The following is a 21,257-nucleotide window of genomic DNA, read 5'->3' as shown; positions in this document are numbered from 1 at the left end:
TAGTGGGCCAGTAATGCCCCTGTTAAGTGCATAAGTCAAACAGTACAGTGGTCGTGGATAATTCAAACCGTATAATGATCCTACTGGTCCACATTGTTAAAGTGGATACATCAATCAATCAATCAATCAATCAATCACTCAATTTCAATCAGTATAGTGGTCCTACCTATAGCATTGTTTAAGTGCATAAGTCAAACAGTATAGTGGTCCTACCTATAGCATTGTTTAAGTGCATAAGTCAAACAGCATAGTGGTCCTACCTATAGCATTGTTTAAGTGGATAAGTCAAACAGTATAGTGGTCCTACCTATAGCATTGTTTAAGTGGATAAGTCAAACAGTATAGTGGTCCTACCTATAGCATTGTTTAGGTGGATAAGTCAAACAGTATAATGGTCCTACCTATAGCATTGTTTAAGTGGATAAGTCAAACAGTATAGTGGTCCTACTTATAGCATTGTTTAAGTGGATACGTCAAACAGTGTAGTGGTCCTACCTATAGCATTGTTTAAGTGGATAAGTCAAACAGTATAGTGGTCCTACCTATAGCATTGTTTAAGTGGATAAGTCAAACAGTATAGTGGTCCTACCTAGCATTGTTTAAGTGGTTAAGTCAAACAGTATAGTGGTCCTACTTATAGCATTGTTTAAGTGGATAAGTCAAACAGTATAGTGGTCCTACCTATAGCATTGTTTAAGTGGATAAGTCAAACAGTATAGTGGTCCTACCTATAGCATTGTTTAAGTGGATAAGTCAAACAGTATAGTGGTCCTACCTATAGCATTGTTTTAGTGGATAAGTCAAACAGTATAGTGGTCCTACCTATAGCATTGTTTTAGTGGATAAGTCAAACAGTATAGCGGTCCTACCTATAGCATTGTTTAAGTGGATAATTCAAACAGTATAGTGGTCCTACCTATAGCATTGTTATAGTGGATAAGTCAAACAGTATAATGGTTCTACTTATAGCATTGTTTAAGTGGATAAGTCAAACAGTATAGTGGTCCTACTTATAGCATTGTTTAAGTGGATAAGTCAAACAGTATAGTGGTCCTACCTATAGCATTGTTTAAGTGGATAAGTCAAACAGTATAGTGGTCCTACTTATAGCATTGTTTAAGTGGATAAGTCAAACAGTATAGTGGTCCTACCTATAGCATTGTTTAAGTGGATAAGTCAAACAGTATAGTGGTCCTACCTATAGCGAATCCATTGTCGTAGTCGTAGTTGTACTCCAGACACTGGCCCTGTGACATCACCTGTAGCTTACATGCTACGTCATCACTGCTGCAGATGTTAGGGAGCTGCAGGGGAGACAGACAGAATTCAAGCGTGCGTGGGTGCATAAGTGCGTGTGTTTGAGTGTGTCTACACTAGTGCACACCGCTCCTCACCATGCCGCCGAGTTTGGCGTTGAATTCTCCAGTGAATGACTTGACCAGGTCGACGTCGTCGCAACGTGATGCTTTGAACAGCATCTCAAAGGGTTTCAAGCCGTTGTTGGCTACGCGGTTCACTGTAGGTAAATACACACACACACACACACCACACACATACACACTGTTATTGCCAGTAATCTCATCATCACTTTGAAACAGATTGAGCATGACCACAAAAGTCACAGATCACTGAACTAAAGCTTTGAAGTCCATTTTCTCTGCTTGGTCTTTTTTCCACTACTCCTGCAAGACATTTTTCTATAAGCCATATCTCCAAAACTGGTGGGTCAAACTGAACAACCAATATGTCAATTTGAAGCTATGATTCCCTGCTTTCATATGACATGAAAAAACGAAAATTCAAAAAAATCCAATGGCAGTCTCTCGATCAAATCTAGTCACATTTTATCCGTGGCTACTATGCTGAACAGTTTAGCACTTTCAGTCTGCGCAGTCTTCTGAAAGTTTCAGAAAACTGTTTCGATTTAGAAGACATTATTTTGTAGAATCAGGTCTTACTGGGTTAATAATAATAGCGTGGAAGTGTGTTGAAGTAAAAGAGCACTCCCTCCGTCCACTCACGTGAGCAGTCGGGTCTGTCGGGAGAGTGCATCGGTTCCCACACGCCGTTGTAGGGACAGAGGTAGCTGTGGACAGCTTCTTGGGCCAAACTGTATCCGTCTTTACAGTGCAGGGTGCAGTTAACACCTTCCTCATCCTCCGAGCAGACGAACTGGCCGTTCACAGGCTGGTAGGGCTGCTCGCAGGTTGTGCCTAGTGGACACACACGAGACAGAGACGCAAGGGAGGCGCATTCAGTGGTGGAAAAAGTACTCACATGTTTTACTTAAGTAAAAGTATCAATACTGCAATGTCGATGTACTCCCGTTACAACTAAGTAGAAGTCCCGTATTAAAAATGTGCTCAAGTAAAAGTGCAAAAGTGTCGGCGTCAAAAAGTACTAAAAGTAAAAGTATAAATGTGTAAATATATTTGGAAAATAGCCGATCTACAAGTTTACAATGCGTCGTGACTCGCAATGCATTGTGAACTTCATATAGAGCTGTAAATCTACAAAGTACAGTAACTAGTAACTAAAGCGTTCAAATAATTGTAGTGGAGTAAAAGTGCAATATTTGCCTCTGAGATGTAGTGGAGTGGAGTAGAAGTAAATGTACTGGCATTTGGAAATACTCAAGTAAAGTACATATACCTCAAAATTGTACTTAAGTACTTGAGTAAGTGTTAAAGACACTTCAGTGAGGATACAAAACATATACAAAAATGCTCTAAGCTCAAAATGTAAACAAAGCGGCGACACCAAAACAAAGTTACTGTTACGCACCAATCGTATGCAATACAGAAGGTGTGTGTACCTTGGACAGTGATGGTGAGGTCACAAGTGCGGTTGTTCCCTGCCTGGTCAGTGGCCGTGTACCGGACCACCGTCTCTCCCACAGGGAACACAGAGCCAGGGCTGTGGCTGCCACTTACTGAGAGACGACCACCTGAGACGGGGACACACAATGTAATGCAGAAAAATACAGTTATGGTTTCATCCTCCTTGTATGGTGGTCCGGGGACCACCAGCTAGTGGTCCCTGAGGAGGTTCCAGGTGGTCCCCAGCAAAATGATGGAGAGTTTTTTTTTCTTTTTTTAAGATTTGTTTTTGGCTTTTCTGCCTTGATTGATAGTATCAAGTAAAGACCGACAGGAAAGAGGGAAGGGGAGAGACATGCAGCAAAGGTTGTCATGAACGGGACTCGAACACGCGACGCGCTGTCAGGCCAAAGCCAATATGTGGCATGCGCCTGGACCACTTGGCCAGCGGGCGCCACAAATGATGGAGAGTTGGTAACCAAATGGACCCTTGTTAGATCTTTAACTCTTGAGAGCGTAAAATGAAACCAAATGGACCCATACGGGTCCATTTGGTTTAATTTTATGCTGTCAAAGAGTTAAACTATTGTTGAACATCTGCATTAGTTCATTTACAAGAAGTCTACACATTTAGAGAATGTTTGCCTGCTGTCTCTCCTATGGTTACCACATATATAGCATGGAATTGTGGTCAAAATCGTATCCAAAGATAACACAAAATATTCTTCAGTTTTGGGTCTGAGAGTCTAAATCTCGTGGACCGCCCGTGGCTCAAATGCCGGATAAATAATGGGCCTTGATGTGAACAAAGGTTGAAAACCACTATTCTAAACGACACACACAAGGACAGATGTGGCCATGTGATTAATTAAGAGGAGAAAAAATTCGAACATTCTTGAAGCAGGAGAGAGCTACTGCGGGAAGCCACCACTAATAATAATTCACTTTCAGTGCTGCAGAGGGCGGTATTGTGCCACTGTACACGATGTCAGCCGTGGTTAAGCTGTTACATTAAACAAGTCCACGGCAACATGAGAATAGCATGTCTGGACATCACACCGCACTAGAAAAAATAATAAACCTAGACCAGGCTCGGGGAGGGAAAAAAACGCTGCCGCCTGGATGGCGGATACATGCATCGTGTCTCACACAGACTCACAGACTCCTGCACGGGGGGCACAGTTGCAGGATGCGTTATACAAACAACATTTTCTTGTATTTTCTTTTTAAAATGTATCCACGATTTCCAAATGTTCCATTGATTTCTGGAACTCACCTACAGTATGGGTAGGTGAGTTCGTGGGGGCGGCAGTGGCTCAGTGGCCGGTAGAACAGCCATATGGGAACCATATGGCGGCGGTGGTTCAGGGGTAGAGTGCCTGGATGGCAACCGTAAGGTTGCCAGTTCGAACCCGGGCTCCCCCAGAGTTAGTGTCGAAGTGTCCTTGAGCAAGACACTGAACCCCTAATTGCTCCCGATGTGCTAGTTGGTGCCTTGCATGGTTTCCGCTGCCATCTGTGTATGAATGTGTGTGTGAATGGGTGAATGTAATGCACAATCTCTGTAAAGCCTTGGATAAAGGCGCTATATAAATGCACCATTTACAATTTATTTACCATGAGGTTCCCAGTTCGATCCAGGGCTCCCCATGCAGAGTTAGTGTCGAAGTGTCCTTGAGCAAGACTCTGAACCCCTAGTTGCACATCGGGAGCAACTAGGGCCTAGTTGCTCCCGATGTGCAGGTTGGTGCCTTGCATGGTTTCCTCCGCCACTTGTGTATGAATGTGTGTGTGAATGGGTGAAAGTAATGCACAATGGTCCTCATTCACAAAGGAGAAATGCGCAAGAGTGTAACGGAAGCGTAAACAGATGCGGGAAATTCCGTCCGATCACGCAACGTTGTTTTGCCGTGCAATTCAAAGAGCGGTGTGTACCACAGGTACGCAGGTGTATGTTGTGAGGTACGCAGGTGAATGCGAGCGGGTGCCAAATGATCGGAAAATCAGCGGAGAACTTCATTTGCATTGATCCACGCCCCATTTCACACCATAAAAGGCGTCAAGCATGACTCAGCAGACAGCAGTAAAAAAAACAAAAAAGAACTATAGGCCTTACAGCTCAAACGAAATAGAGGTCCTCCTGACGGAATGCAACAAAATAATGATATTTTCCAGTATAGTGGCTTCACAAATTAAAATAAAAATGATTGCTGGAAAGAAATTAGGCTATACTGCCGTGGTCAGTCAGTGCTGTGCAGATATATCATGAATATAGCCCTCTATTAATTTCATAATTCCACAGGACCACAAACAAGTTTTTGCACCATTGTATAAAGTATACCACTATAGGCCTACCATACAAACTGTACAAACTGACACTCAATCCATCAAAGGACAGGAAATTAAAAGAAAATGATCTGACCATGTCAAGCGCCGGAGCGACGACCACCACCAGTCTCTTTTTTTACATCCATATACCATTACATTTGTGCGTGATTCTTTATATTGTCTATAGCCTACCATTAAACTAAATCATTTTCCCAAGCTTACAAAACGGTGAACGCTGCTCCGCACCGCTACAGCAATGGCAAGCTGACTTCGGTATAAAATGCAGCTTGGCCATTTATTTATTTAAGTTCGGGACCAAGGCAGCAAGCTAGCCTATACTTGGCATTGGCAATTATATTATAAAGCCTTTTCTTTTCTATTGAACAATTGCTCACTCACACCTTTGCAGAGGTAAAACATATATCCGATATTTTTATCAGAGCTGCATTGATTCATGCGGGGAATAGATTAATATCATCTCACTGTCATCTGTCTGAATGCCATGTGGAGAATGGATTTGTTCTGATCATGGACACGTAGGCATAGGCCTATAGCTATTTAAATTTTCAACCATATACGGCGGTATAGCCTCCTCTTTGTCAGATCTAAGTGCAGGTTCATTTCATGATGTCGTCATATTAAAATGATTCACGGGACATTTGGCACCAAACTTGATTGATCTCATGATGAGATCAATGTAGTAGCCTACAGCCTAGCTATAAGTTCCCCATATTATAATTAATTAAGGTGCACTGGCTTAAAACTATATGACTGGCCGAATTGCACGCGCTGATGCAATAATGTGGACTTCTATGTTTTTATAGGGCTAATTAGCCCTCGTGACTGCTGTCTGTCTGTCAGACCGGCATGTCTGTGAACCATAGAAATAATCTGTTCTGTCCGGGCCAGGCTCGCCGTTATATTCATTTTCCAATGTGAATTTCACCCAGATTGGACTGTCCACACACACACACACCGACAGTGTGACTCAAAGGAGCTCCGTAACAAAACAATTTCAATAGGCCTACTGCAGGCATTACTACACTAAACAACGTTGGATTCGTACAGTGCAGAATGCAGATAAGTGTATGTTCTTATAATAATTGTGAGTTTGTTTTTTAACATGCAGCGCGAGTCCGCGAGAGCCGATCTACAAGCTCACAACGCGTTGCACTGCGAGTAGAAAGCTGTCAAGTGAGCAGCGCAATCGCGCATGCTAGAAATATCCTAATAAATAAATAAAAAGGTGTCGGGCTTGCAGGGGCAGTTTCTGTATGGGACTCTAGGCTAACCTGCCTCTAGAATGCTTGCATTTAGGCATACAAGTGATACTTGGCTTTTATATAAGCTATCATTTTTTTTATGTGCTGACCAATGTTGACACATGCCTACATATTTTATCTGAGGTTTGGGGACTTTTAATTGAGTCAGCATGAAGACTAAAGCCTTCTGAATAAATCTACGCAAGCAGTACACGACCCTCTGAGGTGGCGCAGCTTATAGCGGAGTTTCCGACCAAACAACGTTACCGTCAAGTTCACGTTCAACTTCATGAATTCCCACGTAATGTGGGAATCCACGTAAATGCCTGTCCGCTCACGCTCCGCTCACGTTACGTAACGTTATGAGCGTAAACGCCGTTGTGAATGAGGCCCATTGGTCCTCATTCACAAAGGAGAAATACGCAAGAGTGTATCGGAAGCGTAACGGAAGCGTAAACAGATGCGGGAAATTCCGTCCGATCACGCAACGTTGTTTTGCCGTGCAATTCAAAGAGCGGTGTGTACCACAGGTACGCAGGTGTATGTTGTGAGGTACGCAGGTGAATGCGAGCGGGTGCCAAATGATCGGAAAATCAGCGGATAACTTCATTTGCATTGATCCACGCCCCATTTCACACCATAAAAGGCGTCAAGCATGACTCAGCAGACAGCAGTAAAAAAAAAAAAAAAAAGAACTATAGGCCTTACAGCTCAAACGAAATAGAGGTCCTCCTGACGGAATGCAACAAAATAATGATATTTTCCAGTATAGTGGCTTCACAAATTAAAATAAAAATGATTGCTGGAAAGAAATTAGGCTATACTGCCGCGGTCAGTCAGTGCTGTGCAGATATATCATGAATATAGCCCTCTATTAATTTCCTAATTCCACAGGACCACAAACAAGTTTTTGCACCATTGTATAAAGTATACCACTAGGCCTACCATACAAACTGTACAAACTGACACTCAATCCATCAAAGGACAGGAAATTAAAAGAAAATGATCTGACCATGTCAAGCGCCGGAGCGACGACCACCACCTGCAGTCTCTTTTTTTACATCCATATACCATTACATTTGTGCGTGATTCTTTATATTGTCTATAGCCTACCATTAAACTATATAAATCATTTTCCCAAGCTTACAAAACGGTGAACGCTGCTCCGCACCGCTACAGCAATGGCAAGCTGACTTACGGTATAAAATGCAGCTTGGCCATTTATTTATTTAAGTTCGGGACCAAGGCAGCAAGCTAGCCTATACTTGGCAATTATATTATAAAGCCTTTTCTTTTCTATTGAACAATTGCTCACTCACACCTTTGCAGAGGTAAAACATATATCCGATATTTTTTATCAGAGCTGCATTGATTCATGCGGGGAATAGATTAATATCATCTCACTGTCATCTGTCTGAATGCCATGTGGAGAATGGATTTGTTCTGATCATGGACACGTAGGCATAGGCCTATAGCTATTTCAATTTTCAACCATATACGGCGGGTAGCCTCCTCTTTGTCAGATCTAAGTGCAGGTTCATTTCATGATGTCGTCATATTAAAATGATTCACGGGACATTTGGCACCAAACTTGATTGATCTCATGATGAGATCAATGTAGTAGCCTACAGCCTAGCTATAAGTTCCCCATATTATAATTAATTAAGGTGCACTGGCTTCAAACTATGACTGGCCGAATTGCACGCGCTGATGCAATAATGTGGACTTCTATATTTTTATAGGGCTAATTAGCCCTCGTGACTGCATGTCTGTCTGTCAGACCGGCATGTCTGTGAACCATAGAAATAATCTGTTCTGTCCGGGCCAGGCTCGCCGTTATATTCATTTTCCAATGTGAATTTCACCCAGATTGGACTGTCCACACACACACACACACTGACACACACACCGACAGTGACTACACTAAACAACGTTGGATTCGCACAGTGCAGAATGCAGATAAGTGTATGTTCTTATAATAATTGTGAGTTTGTTTTTTAACATGCAGCGCGAGTCCGCAAGAGCCGATCTACAAGCTCACAACACGTTGCACTGCGAGTAGAAAGCTGTCAAGTGAGCAGCGCAATCGCGCATGCTAGAAATATCCTAATAAATAAATAAAAAGGTGTCGGGCTTGCAGGGGCAGTTTCTGTATGGGACTCTACGCTAACCTGCCTCTAGAATGCTTGCATTTAGGCATACAAGTGAAACTTGGCTTTTATATAAGCTATCATTTTTTTTATGTGCTGACCAATGTTGACACATGCCTACATATTTTATCTGAGGTTTGGGGACTTTTAATTGAGTCAGCATGAAGACTAAAGCCTTCTGAATAAATCTACGCAAGCAGTACACGACCATGAGAGCTGGCGCAGTTTATAGCGGAGTTTCCGACCAAACAACGTCACCGTCAAGTTCACGTTCAACTTCATGAATTCCCACGTAATGTGGAAATCCACATAAATGCCTGTCCGCTCACGCTCCGCTCACGTTACGTAACGTTATGAGCGTAAACGCCGTTGTGAATGAGGACCATTGTCTGTAAAGCGCCTTGGATAAAGCCGCTATATAAATGCACCATTTACTTGTTTTTTGTATGTTTTCTTATTTTTGCTGTTCTCTTCAGGAGAAAAGCAAGAAACATTTCAGAGAATGTTGCTGCATGAGGCCCATCGTGCCTTTATGTTCTGTTTTTGTTTCAAGGAAAAAGATGAAGAAGACAAAATCGAGCGTATTGGTGACCCTTCGCCTCATTCCCGTCCCTCCCTAATGCTCCCCACTTCCGTCTCCATCTCCTCCCTATTTAAAACACATACTGTACAGTAGCGCAGACATTCCAACAGGACTGACACATGTCTGGTGTCTCCCCATATACAGTATAGCCTGTGTGTGTGTGTGTGTGTGTGTGTGTGTGTGTGTGTGTGTGTGTGTGTGTGTGTGTGTGTGTGTGTGTGTGTGTGTGTGTTCAGTCTCTGCTATATATAGAATCAGGGTGTGGGCCCTGGAAAAACAAAACAGTGACGCGGGATCGGTGCTGGCCTGACGCTGTGCGTCTCCACAGCAGCCACACACTGACCTGTTATTACACAGGCACGCGTGTGTGTGTGTGTGTGTGTGTGTGTGTGTGTGTGTGTGTGTGTGTGTGTGTGTGTGTGTGTGTGTGTGTGTGTGTGTGTGTGTGTGTGCTTAAATGGCGGCTCACCTCTTTAAACAGGTGAGTGCGCACCTGCCTCTGCATATAGCCTTTTAGAAATGCCCAAAACACACAGTACAGTACTTACTGTATGTGGCCCTCCAGTGTTATTTCTGTGTGTGCGTGTGTGCGTGCGTGCATGCGTGTCTGCGTGCCTGCATGCGTGTTAATTCCACGTGTCTGGCTGCAGACTGGAGTCCTGCAGAGGTCTGGTTGTGTGTCTGTCAACACCAGGGCACTTTGAGTAATGTTAGATGAGGGGAACACGCCAGAAGCAACAGCATCAGTCTATAGAACAGCACGCTGACTTTTACATAGTCCACACGGCCGTGTGCTTTTGTTCACAGAGTATGACGCAAGAGCAAAATAGCCGCTTGTGTGAATTACGGCCAATGGAGATTTTAACCACAAAGGCTAAAGGAGCACATCACACAATTTCGGCCATATATTGATTTTACTGGCCCACTAATGGCCAGTAATGGCATACCTATATTTAATTATACGATGGTACCATTTCTGTCTACTGTATACACGCTACATGTCAGGCGTGTATCGGACGGTTCAGACACATGACTACCACTCTGTGGGGATTACAAGTTCATGAGAACTACAGCCTTGCTCTTCCTGGAAAGTTATAGTGTAGCAATCTGTAATAGAAGCCATTGTTAGAAAAAAATAAAAATTATCTTGTGAATTTACCAACCCTATACCTACCAAATGATGTCAATGGTATCATCTAATAATGAGCATTAGTGAGGATTAGTGAGGATTCGTGAATTCTAAATCCAAGTTTGTGGTTTTAACTATGATAGGCCTATTGGATACTTGTTATTAGCATAACTGAATTTTACCAGATGGCCAGACCTGACAATTTATTGTGGATGAAGTGAGCTGATAAGACAGGCAAGCAAACTACTTCATTATGTAGTTTGCTTGCATATGGGATTGAGATGGGTGTGTGTGCTTCTAGGGGAAATGTGCTTCTCCGTGTGGCACGTTATGCGTCACGTTTGTTGACTTGTTTGCTCAACCCTATGACACACAGGCCCCTTACTTACTTACAGTCCATGTGCAAAACATCAGTTCAGGGCAGTGCAGCAGCAGTCACAGCTTTATTGGCTGTTACTCTGTGTACTAGCTCACACTGTGTGCGTTTAATTAGTGCCTGCACTGATTGTGAATGCTGTTATTGCACTTGTATTCCCACTGCAAGTATTTCGGTACTTTTCACAACAGGGAGTGAATACGTTTTGGTAAAGATGTGACCACAGACCATCTGTGACCTCCCCATCTAGCAACAGATTGTACCCATAGCCCATCTGTGACCTCACAGACTGTACCCATAGCCCATCTGTGACCTCACAGACTGTACCCATAGCCCATCTGTGACCTCCCCGTATCCTGTAGCTCTGGGACTGGGTCACAATAATGAGGGGGGCAAATGCGGGGAAATGGTTACTTCCAAATCCAAACATGGTATCAAAAAGGTAACGGTATACCTGTAGTCCTGGGGTCCTACAGATGATGTTACGCAGTGATTCAATTAAAGACGGGTACTTGAAACAACCTAACACATTCCCTCCCGATACCATAGGCGGTAACGTGAGGCCAGTGTCAGTGAAATGCGCGACATAAAGAGAGAAGAAGAGGCCTCATCCGGCCGACCCAGAAGTGATTGTCCGCCATTGTCACGCCAGTCTCGCTCGCGGCTGTGTAGCGCCGATCAGACTATCATTATTCTTAGCGTGACCTCGAATTATTGTCTTATTAAGCTCCCAACATCCTACTTTATCCCATTCTGAGCACTAAAAACACTAATGGCCGCATGCACGAACCGAGGATTGGTATGTAGGCTGTTTCCACCTGCATGGGAGGCCTATGGAGGTTAGCGACGGAAGCCAAAATAAAATAAAAAGCTGGATTGATGCTCTTTAATCAAATCTTGTGATCTCGTGAATGGCCAAGATGGTAATAATAGCTTTTTCGAGATATCTTGAAGTTGGCATGGATTGTGTTAAATCTTTTTTTTATTTTATTTTTTACAGCCTGTGGTGCATTTAACATAATTTCAACTCAGGAAACACAATGAACAACGACTGGGTGTAGCTCCCGTAGTGTCAGCCTTCACTATGACGCTGACAGATGTCCTCGGGCTGCGAATCCAATTGCTGCTATTAGGAGATTTGATATGCAATTCAAATGCATTGTCCACTGCGGTATTATGTACCCAGCGAGGCTCCAGGCAATTAAAGAAAAGTGACAGCATGATAAATGGCCTGCACGAATGCTAAAGGCCACAATTGTATGCTGCGTTTTGTAAGGAAAACACCTGCGACTCTGAGCTGTCAGAGAGAGAGAGAGAGAGAGAGAGGTGGACAGTCTGGGTCTGAGCGGTGATGATGATAATACCATTCACACTCCATCCTACCTATAGTGTTCCACACCCTTCTGCTGTCACATTCACGCACGCACGCACGCACGCACGCACGCACACACGCACGCACGCACGCACGCACGCACGCACGCATATTGGAAAGTGTACAATGTCATGCCAACTCTCAGACACTGAATTCATCTGCTATTTCAGAGGTTTTCTAACGTTTCTGCACGCATGCACGCACACACGCGCGCACACACGCACACACACATGCACACACACACACACACACACACACGATCTCCTCCTGATCGCTATTTTCCAGGCCGCATGACCATCATCACCTACAGAGGAGAGGAGAGGAGGAGAGGAACCAGGGAGAGGAGAGGAGAGGAGAGGAGAGGAGAGGAGAGGAGAGGAGAGGAGAGGAGAGGAGAGGAGAGGAGAGGAGAGGAGAGGAGAGGAGAGGAGAGGAGCCAGGGAGCAGACACATACCTGAGTTGTCGGAAAACTGCGGCACATCCCAGACGACCGCTGTCTCCATGCCTGTGGCCTGGAAAGTAGGCGGGGACCGGCACCTGTCAATCACCGGGGACTCCGTATCTTAGAAAGGAGGACATGGTTGTCAGCGTTTCATCGTTAGGTACGGCACTATACATAGCATTTTACACCTACAAATACAGGAAAAAAAGCTTCTTTGAGTATCATATAGGCAGCTATGGTGGGAGTTGACAAATTGTCAAGTCTCAAAGTCACAAATATTTTACGGCACACATCTGCTTGAGAGAGCTGCAGTAGACTGTAACAATACTGTATAAACAGGGTCTAGAGTAACGCGGCGAGGGTACGCCGTGTTCCCACTCCTCACACATGATGATGTCGGAGTGGCAGAGTGTCAGAGGGCACCGTGTGAAACACATGTCTCAAATAAACCCCCCGCCCACACAACATTCCACGTTCATAATAACATATGGAACTATGCTCACGATGGCTACACCACAGTTTAGCACCCCCCCCCCCCCCCCCCCCCCCCCTTTCTGTCTGTTGGCATTACTGCGGCGGTTGACACAGGACACCGTTGTTTTTAACATGCTGCTACCGAGCGACCGTGTCCGACTGCCACCTGCCAGGACCAATAGGCTGACGCACAGCTTGTATGAGGCCCGTTAATGCGCGTGCCTCACCGTGACCCACTCATACATGCACGCACGCACGCACGCAAGCACGCACGCACGCACGCACGCATAAACACACGCACATACACAGTGACAGGTAGACACTCTTGGAAGGAGGTAGGGCCCGCACACCATTCTTTTTTTTCGATCCTAATGGATCTTCGTCAGGTCAGTAGATCCTAATGGATCGAAACGTTGTCGTTTTTTTCAATAAAGTAATTTCAATAAAGTAATCCTTTACCTCCTTCCATGATTGCTTCATTGTCCCTGCACCCACAGTCGAGGTGCGTGTAAATAAGTATGCTCTGAGGTAGACACTCTTCCCATTGACCACTGTGTGTCTCACTCACCATTTATGTTACAGTCAATCGGGATATCAATGGGTTATTTCCGTGAAACAAATGTTTGTTTGTTTTTCTTGTAAAATGAGTAAGGTTATGATACAAGTTCACCATGCATGCAGTGAGTGATTCTGTAGAAAACAACAGGCAGGTTGATGAAATAACTATCTTCTCAAACTTATTTTGACACACACACCATTCCAACAAATTCCAACCCGCTGGGAGAAAGCACATCATGTAACATCCATTTGGCCTCATTGGCAATGAGCTCACCTATGACATTAACAGTGAAGGAGCAGTTGGCCTGGTTCCCGCTCCGGTCCGTTGCTATATAGGTGATGGTTTCCTTTCCGATGGGGAGCAGCTGGGGTGGACTGTAGACTGGTTTCACCTGAACTGACACCTAGCAGAGGGAAATACAGAGGACTAATACTATGATGAAAAATGTTCAGCGACTACCTTTATTCACTGACTAAACTAAATGGAAACTAAATGAAAACTAAGCTATGATGACTAAATATAGTGACAATTTCGTCAACAAATAAAAACTAGAATGTTATGAAGGGACTGGTGGACAAGAGATCCAGTATAAGTACACAAGTCATTTTACACTTGGTTGCATCACAACCTTGTGTGAGCTTGTAGATCGGCAATATTCAGCAAGTGTCAAATCAGCCATTACGACTAGGGTTGTCCAGATCCGATCACGTGATCAAAAATCGGAGCCGATCACGTCTTTTTCAAATGATCGGAATTGGATTGGGGGCAATAAAACATGATCGGGACATCCCTATATCAATATTGTATCCATATCATGATATTAGACCGGATATTGTCTGTGATTTGGAATATTGTACTATTGTCATATGGCATTAGTGTAAAATTATTTATTGTATAATTAATTATTTATTAGCATTAGTATAAAAATATAAATATCGGCTCGGGATATATCGGTATCGACAGATACTCAAAACCAAATGATCGGAATCGGATCAAGAGCAAAAGAAACGTGATCGCCAAAATACATTTGGCGACTAAATCAACTAGTCGACTAAAAAAAACGTATTATATTTTTGTCGACTAAAACTAACACTACAACATTCCAGGTGACTAAAACTGCCTAAAACTAAATGAAAACTATTCAAGAGACTATGACTAAAACTAAAAAATGTGCTGTCAAAATCAACACTGGTTCAGCAGCACACTGTAATGTAACCTTCGTTTGGATTTTATGAAGATTGATGTAATTAAAACTGTATTTGGTTGCTAATTGTGCTACATGTACTGTAGTAGCCTACAGATTTTTTATGTACTGTTCTTCAACTGAACTCAAAGGATGGATGGATGGTGAAATGTTTGAACACATGGAAAAGCTGGATGAATGGAAATATAGTAGATCCATTTTGTTCTCTTAACCCATTCACACTGGGAAAGCATCCGTGTCATTTTAGATCTTTTAACCACATTAACAATTATTTCATGCCGGCTATTCAAAAACAGCAAACATACAAGCTCATCAGGGTGATCTTTTTCTCAACCAGATGACAAAGTCTGTCCTCCTGGCGCGGCCCACACAGGAGAGTTGCGCCATTGAGGTTCCGAAAACTGAGCACTCGAGCGCTGTTCATGCAGCCTGGAGTGTGACAAGCTGGAGTTTGAAATACATTGTTTTCAACAAGGGCGCAGCCATTTTAGGCAGGTGTGCAACATGACAACTGTTTTAAAGTATTGCACAGTGACAACTAAAGTCTCTGTAATGTTTATGTTGTACTATTACTAAAAAACGATCTAAAATAAAGGGATTTAAGATCATTAAAGCTGGGCTGCATGTTGCCTGAGTCCAGTGCATTCTGCCAACTTATGGTCCAGGTGCGTCACACTTCGCCTAGCACTTCGCCAATAGAAGTCTATGTAGAAGAGCCGCCATTGGACTGGCCTCCTGAAGTGAACGGAGTTGTCATAACTTTCTCATCTATACGGTGCTGGGCCCACGTACCTCCTCTCCAGAGTTGTCTGACGCAGTGGGGACGTCCCAGCTGATGTTGGCGGTGCCGCGCCGCTCGTCTGTCCCCGCTACCACATCCTGCGGGCACTGGATCCACGGGGACTCTGAGTCTGGAGCAGGTCACACAAAATAAACCACGTCGTTTGTTTGTTGAAATGGAATATTAGGAATGGAGAGAAAGCAAGGGGTGAATGTGAGCCAACCCAGAAGTCACACACACACACACACACACACACACACACACACACACACACACACACACACACACACACACACACACACACACACACACACACACACACACACACACACACACACACACACAACACACACACACAGAGAGAGCACGTATGTACGTAATCATTCACACACAAACACGCATGCCCCAAACTTTCTAAAATATTTTCAATATCTTTAAAAAAACAATGCAAAAATAGCACACAGCATTGGCATTTTGGCTACGTTTGCGAAGTACGTCATTGTAGGATGAATAGTGATAGCGCATGCACATACAGTAAGCCTGGACAAAATAGCAAAAGTAAATATAATAATTATCTCATTCGTGTTTTTTTAATCATATTGTGGCCTTAGGGTGCACTCACACGGTTAATGCAATGCTCTGTGCTCGTTGGGTGTTGTGTCATGGCCGCCCAGCGGCCCAATGCATTTCCAATGGAGGTCACATGGTTTGACCCAACATTGTGTTGTGTGAGGGGGAGGGGTGCAGTCGTCCGCCCCTCCCCCTCACACAACACAATGTTGGGTCAAACCATGTGACCTCCATTGGAAATGCATTGGGCCGCTGGGCGGCCATGACACAACACCCAACGAGCACAGAGAATTGCATGAACCGTGTGAGTGCACCCTTAGGCTGAGCTCACACCTTTCATGCAATTCTTGTGCTCGTTGGATGCTCGTTGGGTAGTGTCATGGCCGCCCAATGTATTGCCAATGGAGGTCACATGGTTTGACCCAACATTGTGTTGGGTGAGGGGGAGGGGCGGACGACTGCGCCCCTCCCCCTCACACAACACAATGTTGGGTCAAACCATGTGACCTCCATTGGAAATGCATTGGGCCGCTGGGCGGCCATGACACAACACCCAACGAGCACAGAGAATTGCATGAAAGGTGTGAGCTCAGCCTAAGGCCTCACTCAGACCTTTACTGCATTGCTGTATGCTTGTTGGATGAATGTTGTGTAGTGTCATGGCCGCCCCAATGCATTTCCAATGGGAGTCACATGGTTTGACACAACATTTGTGTTGTATGAGGGGGAGGGGCGCAGTCGAAACACAGCCGAAAGCCATACAACAGCTTGTAGTCCAAAATGTGGACTAGTACAAACCATGTGACTTCCATTGGAAACAACAAGCATACAGCAATGCAGTAAAGGTCTGAGTGAGGCCTTAGATCTCGGCTTACACATTGGCATAAAAAGGGCCAATGGGCTTGAAAAGGTTGGTTACCACTGATATAGGGCTTAAGTGGTACTTAAAAGCATGATTTCATCCGTCAAATTATAAATGATACTACTAAAGTGTTACAGAGCTTCAACATGCACGCTCCCCACATTCACATCATTCAACGCAAACCTGCAGCTCATTAGCACGCATGCAGGAAAAACCTTGTGATGTCATCTGAACCTGACCTTTTCCCAGTGGTGGAAAAAGTACTCAAATTTTTTACTTAAGTAAAAAGTACCAATACTGCAATATAGAAGTACTCCATTACAAGTCCAGAATTCAAAATGTACTTGAGTAAGAGTATTGACATCAACATGTACTTAAAGTACGAAAAGTAAAAGTACTCATTACGCAGAATGTCCCATTTCAAGTATGCAAATGTATAAAAATCATTTGAAAATAGCAGATCTACAAGCTCACAATGCATCGCACTGTGACGCATTGTGAGCTTGAGCTTGTAGATCGGGTATTTTCAAATGGCAGAAATGTATATAGGGCTGAAGTGGACTGAAATGTATGTTAATAATCTAAATCTACAAAGTAACTTAGTAACTAAAGTTTTTAAATAATTGTAGTGGAGAAAAAGTTAAATTGAAATGCAGTGGAGTAGAAGTAAAAGTACTGAAACTTTGACACTCAAGTAAAGTACAAATACCTCAAAATTGTACTTATGTACAGTACTTAAGTAAATAGTTACTTTCCACGCCTGCCTTTTCCAATCCCCCCCCCCCCCCCCCCCCCCCCCCCCCCCCGTATACTGAATCAAAGGGAAGGGCGTAGCAGCGGCAACACTGTTCCAGCGAGGCTGACTCACTGACGTCGCCGTACCGTGCGGTCTAATATGCCGCTCTTATCTCTCTCCAATCCATTACCTCAAACTCTGTCCACGCTGACGGAGAGCGTACGGGTCACTGGATGTAGAGGTTCTATAGAGAGATACGTCTTATGGCTGTCAAAAGTAATGTGGCAGCCTTTGATTTATGACTTTAATGCTTAGATCGGCTTTACTTGAATGCTGATAGTAGCCATAGAGTGGTGTGCGGTGATCAGCGACCATAAATTACCCACAGTTACACTGTGTGTGTGAGTGTTTGGTTGAGTTCAGGCCCGCAGAGTGTGAAAAGAGTCGATGGACAGCGTGTCGGTCTGCCTGTTGTTGTAACATAGCTGTTACCAGCTGGACCAGATGACCTGCCCACACATACACATGCGCACACGTGTGCACACACACACACACACACACACACACACACACACACACACACACACACACACACACACACACACACACACACACACACACACACACACACACACACACACACACACACACACACACACACACACACACACACACACACACACACACACACGATCTGCCCTGTCGGTCGTTATTACTTGTTAAATATTTCACTGTTGGTGTCATCACCATCGGAGAGGTTGAGAGCATAAACAGAGCCTGCAAACACACCTTCTATTCTTCTCACTTTCTCTTTTCTCGTTCCCTCGTGTCGCCCTGTCTCTTCACCCTTGTGAAGTCTGTCTGCCTTCACTGTCTTAATAGTGTACTTTCTCTGGGAAGAAATGGAGGGGTTGGGGTGTTTACCAAGGCCATTAACCACAATAGCCCTGGCGTTCCTACTTGGGGCAAATTGTCAGACAACTTCTGTTTTCTATTTTACACTTTCCAAAATAGCTAAATCTGCAAGCCCACAATGCGTTTCATGTGATGCATTGTGACACATCGTCACCTTCTTAAACTAATGGCCCAAGTAATTTTTTGAGGAAAATGATTTGTGCTGATGATCACACCCTTTTAGTAAAATGGCCTATCTCTAGAGTGTGAAAAAATTTTGGCCTGAGTAAAATGGTTTTGTAACTTAGGCCAAGAAAACAATTGCCTAAGTTAGGTATATTGGCCTATAAATCAGGCCGTTTAATCCAAAGTAATTCTATTTATTTATGAATTGGCGTAGATCTACTCGAATGGCGCGATAACTGTTAAGAAGGTAAGCATTTAAGAAGGTGAAAATATGCTATTTTTGCCAATTAAGTATAGGGCTTAACCCATTTAGACCTGAGGACGCATTTGTGTCACATTACAGCTTTTATTTTAAACTTTAGCTGTTGAAAAATAGCAGATCTACAAGCTCCTAGCAAGGCACTGATGCCGCGCTACAAGCTTGTAGATCTGCTATTTTTTCAAATCTTCGAATATATATATAGGTTTTTTCTCTTCAGAAAACTGTCTCAATGTCTCAATGGACTTGTGATCAAAGGCTGCTCCACACCACCTGGTACACCTGTCAGGCATCTGGACGTGGTCGGTTCTAACTGCTTCCCCCCTGAGATCGCCGGACACGAGACGAGTCCTGATATGGTTTGAGTTACAGTAGTGACCTAACGCCGACAGAGAGAGAGCGAGAGAGAGAGAGAGAGAGAGACAGAGCGAGATCCCCATTCCCACCATTCACAAAGGAGGAAAGAATTCAGATGAGGGGGGAATACGGAATGGAAAAGTTCTTCTGCCCCGTCCAAGTTTCCTGCGCTTTTCTCTTTATGTCTGTATCTCGACCTTTCCCTCTTTTTCTGTTCTCCGTCTGTGTTTCTCTTGTTTTTCTACCTGTTTTTTCTGTCTGTCTGCTCTCTCTCTGGCTCACACACAGTGACACACACACACACGTGCGCGTACAAATGCGCATTCGTTGCTCTTATTATGGGTTGAGTGGGCTTCAAAGTTCATCTGAAACTGGGGATCCTGCGCTCACCAGCGCAGAACACAGCCACACAAAGCTTGACCCAAATCCAAAACCTCTTGATCTGGATGATTACTCTTTCTCTGCATGGCGCGCATGCGCGCACACGCACACGCACACGCACACACACACACACACACACACACACACACACACACACACACACACACACACACACACACACACACACACACACACACCTACTGTACCTCTGCAGGTGGCTTTATGGGCACTGGTGCTCCAGGAGCCTGAGGTCAGACACACCGCCCTCCTGTCTCCCTGGAGACTGTAACCTTCAAGACAGGACAGCTGACACGCCACGCCCGGCAACACGTCCTTCTTCCCACAGACAGGGGGCGACAGCACGACGTGCTCCAGTGTCACCATGGGCGGGCACCGCACCTCTGGAGGGGGGAACAGAGAGAGAGAGTATGAAATAAAAGAGAGAGAGAGAGAGAGAGAGACAGAGAGAGAGAGAGAAAGATTGAGTTTGAAATGAGTCGTTAAAGATGGAGTGCCATGTTTGTTTGTTTTTTCATGTGTTTATGGTGATGACAGTAGGCTATGCTATGTTAGATTAGTTTGTTATGTGCAATGATGTCATCCCTTTGTATTTAGGGTTTCTTCCTGGAGGCTGAAACCTTGACAGTCAAACGTGCCAATGGAGAAAAAAATCACACCAGTGTGAAGTAAGTGGTGCAACTCCGTGTGGGGGGGAGTTCCAGACCCACTGGAACGCACCCAGTGTGCCGGCCCGATTCCGACGAGCCGCCCCGTGTCCGAAAAGTTTTTTGAAATGACAGAGTTACCGTGTGGGGGTCCCTCTACTGTACCCGCCACTGTACTATACTGTACTGTACTGTCACTGTACTGTACTGTATTGGCACACCCGAAATCACCATATATACAGTTAATATGTGAGTGTGTTTGTGTGTGTGTTAGGTTGCGCACAGGTGGTGAAAAACAACCATGCTGTTTTCGTGCTCAGACGCACCCAGCCACCCAGACCCAGACCCAGCCACCCACCCACACACATAGTCACTTAAGGAAGTGGTTGCACCACTTAAAAAACAGAGATATAGTGACATCCCCTCCCCTAACCCCTCCCCCTTTATTGTACAACAACAGCTGTGGGTGCGGCTCCAGTTCAGGTGGATCACCACCCACCAGGCAAACCAGGCATACTTAATGAACTGGTGGGTGTGCCCACATAAAAACATCATTTTAACAAATACTGTACACTTTTTTGAAGAAAATAATTCCTCCTTATATAACCAGTAAGACGCCCTGAGGGCGAGAAGCGACCTCGCCCTGCACGCATCCGCCTGGGTGACGGCAGACTAGACTGCTGGCGCTTTGGCATGGCATCAGATCAACATAGAATTAATTCTGTACTGGCCATATATGGAGCGTGTCTTGAGTGTACAGGGTTTGAGACCATCAGAGGAGGGAAGTCATGAATGCCCTGCATTGCATAGTGTACACTTTCCATGGCGCACACCTGGACACCAGGGCTTTAAATTAATTGAATAATG

The 21,257-nt window shown here is 44.4% G+C and overlaps 1 protein-coding gene across 2 annotated transcripts in view; it reads right to left on the bottom strand.

Annotated features, from left to right (window-relative positions):
* Positions 1–21,257, bottom strand: part of svep1 (sushi, von Willebrand factor type A, EGF and pentraxin domain containing 1) — a 128,711-nt gene that overhangs the window by 39,433 nt on the left and 68,021 nt on the right. For both annotated transcript variants that reach the window (XM_079491747.1, XM_079491748.1), the window contains exons 7-14: positions 19,932–20,126; positions 15,492–15,610; positions 13,769–13,898; positions 12,475–12,582; positions 2,816–2,947; positions 2,022–2,213; positions 1,395–1,516; positions 1,199–1,304 (exon numbers count right to left, since the gene is read on the bottom strand). In XM_079491747.1, coding sequence (XP_079347873.1) covers positions 1,199–1,304; positions 1,395–1,516; positions 2,022–2,213; positions 2,816–2,947; positions 12,475–12,582; positions 13,769–13,898; positions 15,492–15,610; positions 19,932–20,126 — 1,104 coding nt within the window. The remainder of the gene's footprint in view (positions 1–1,198; positions 1,305–1,394; positions 1,517–2,021; positions 2,214–2,815; positions 2,948–12,474; positions 12,583–13,768; positions 13,899–15,491; positions 15,611–19,931; positions 20,127–21,257) is intronic.

This window comes from Electrona antarctica, assembly GCF_951216825.1.
Source record: "Electrona antarctica genome assembly, chromosome: 21".
In the NCBI taxonomy this organism is placed as follows: domain Eukaryota; kingdom Metazoa; phylum Chordata; class Actinopteri; order Myctophiformes; family Myctophidae; genus Electrona; species Electrona antarctica.
The sequence above is the reverse complement of the archived record's forward strand: the minus strand, read 5'-3'. Positions and strand labels throughout refer to the sequence as shown.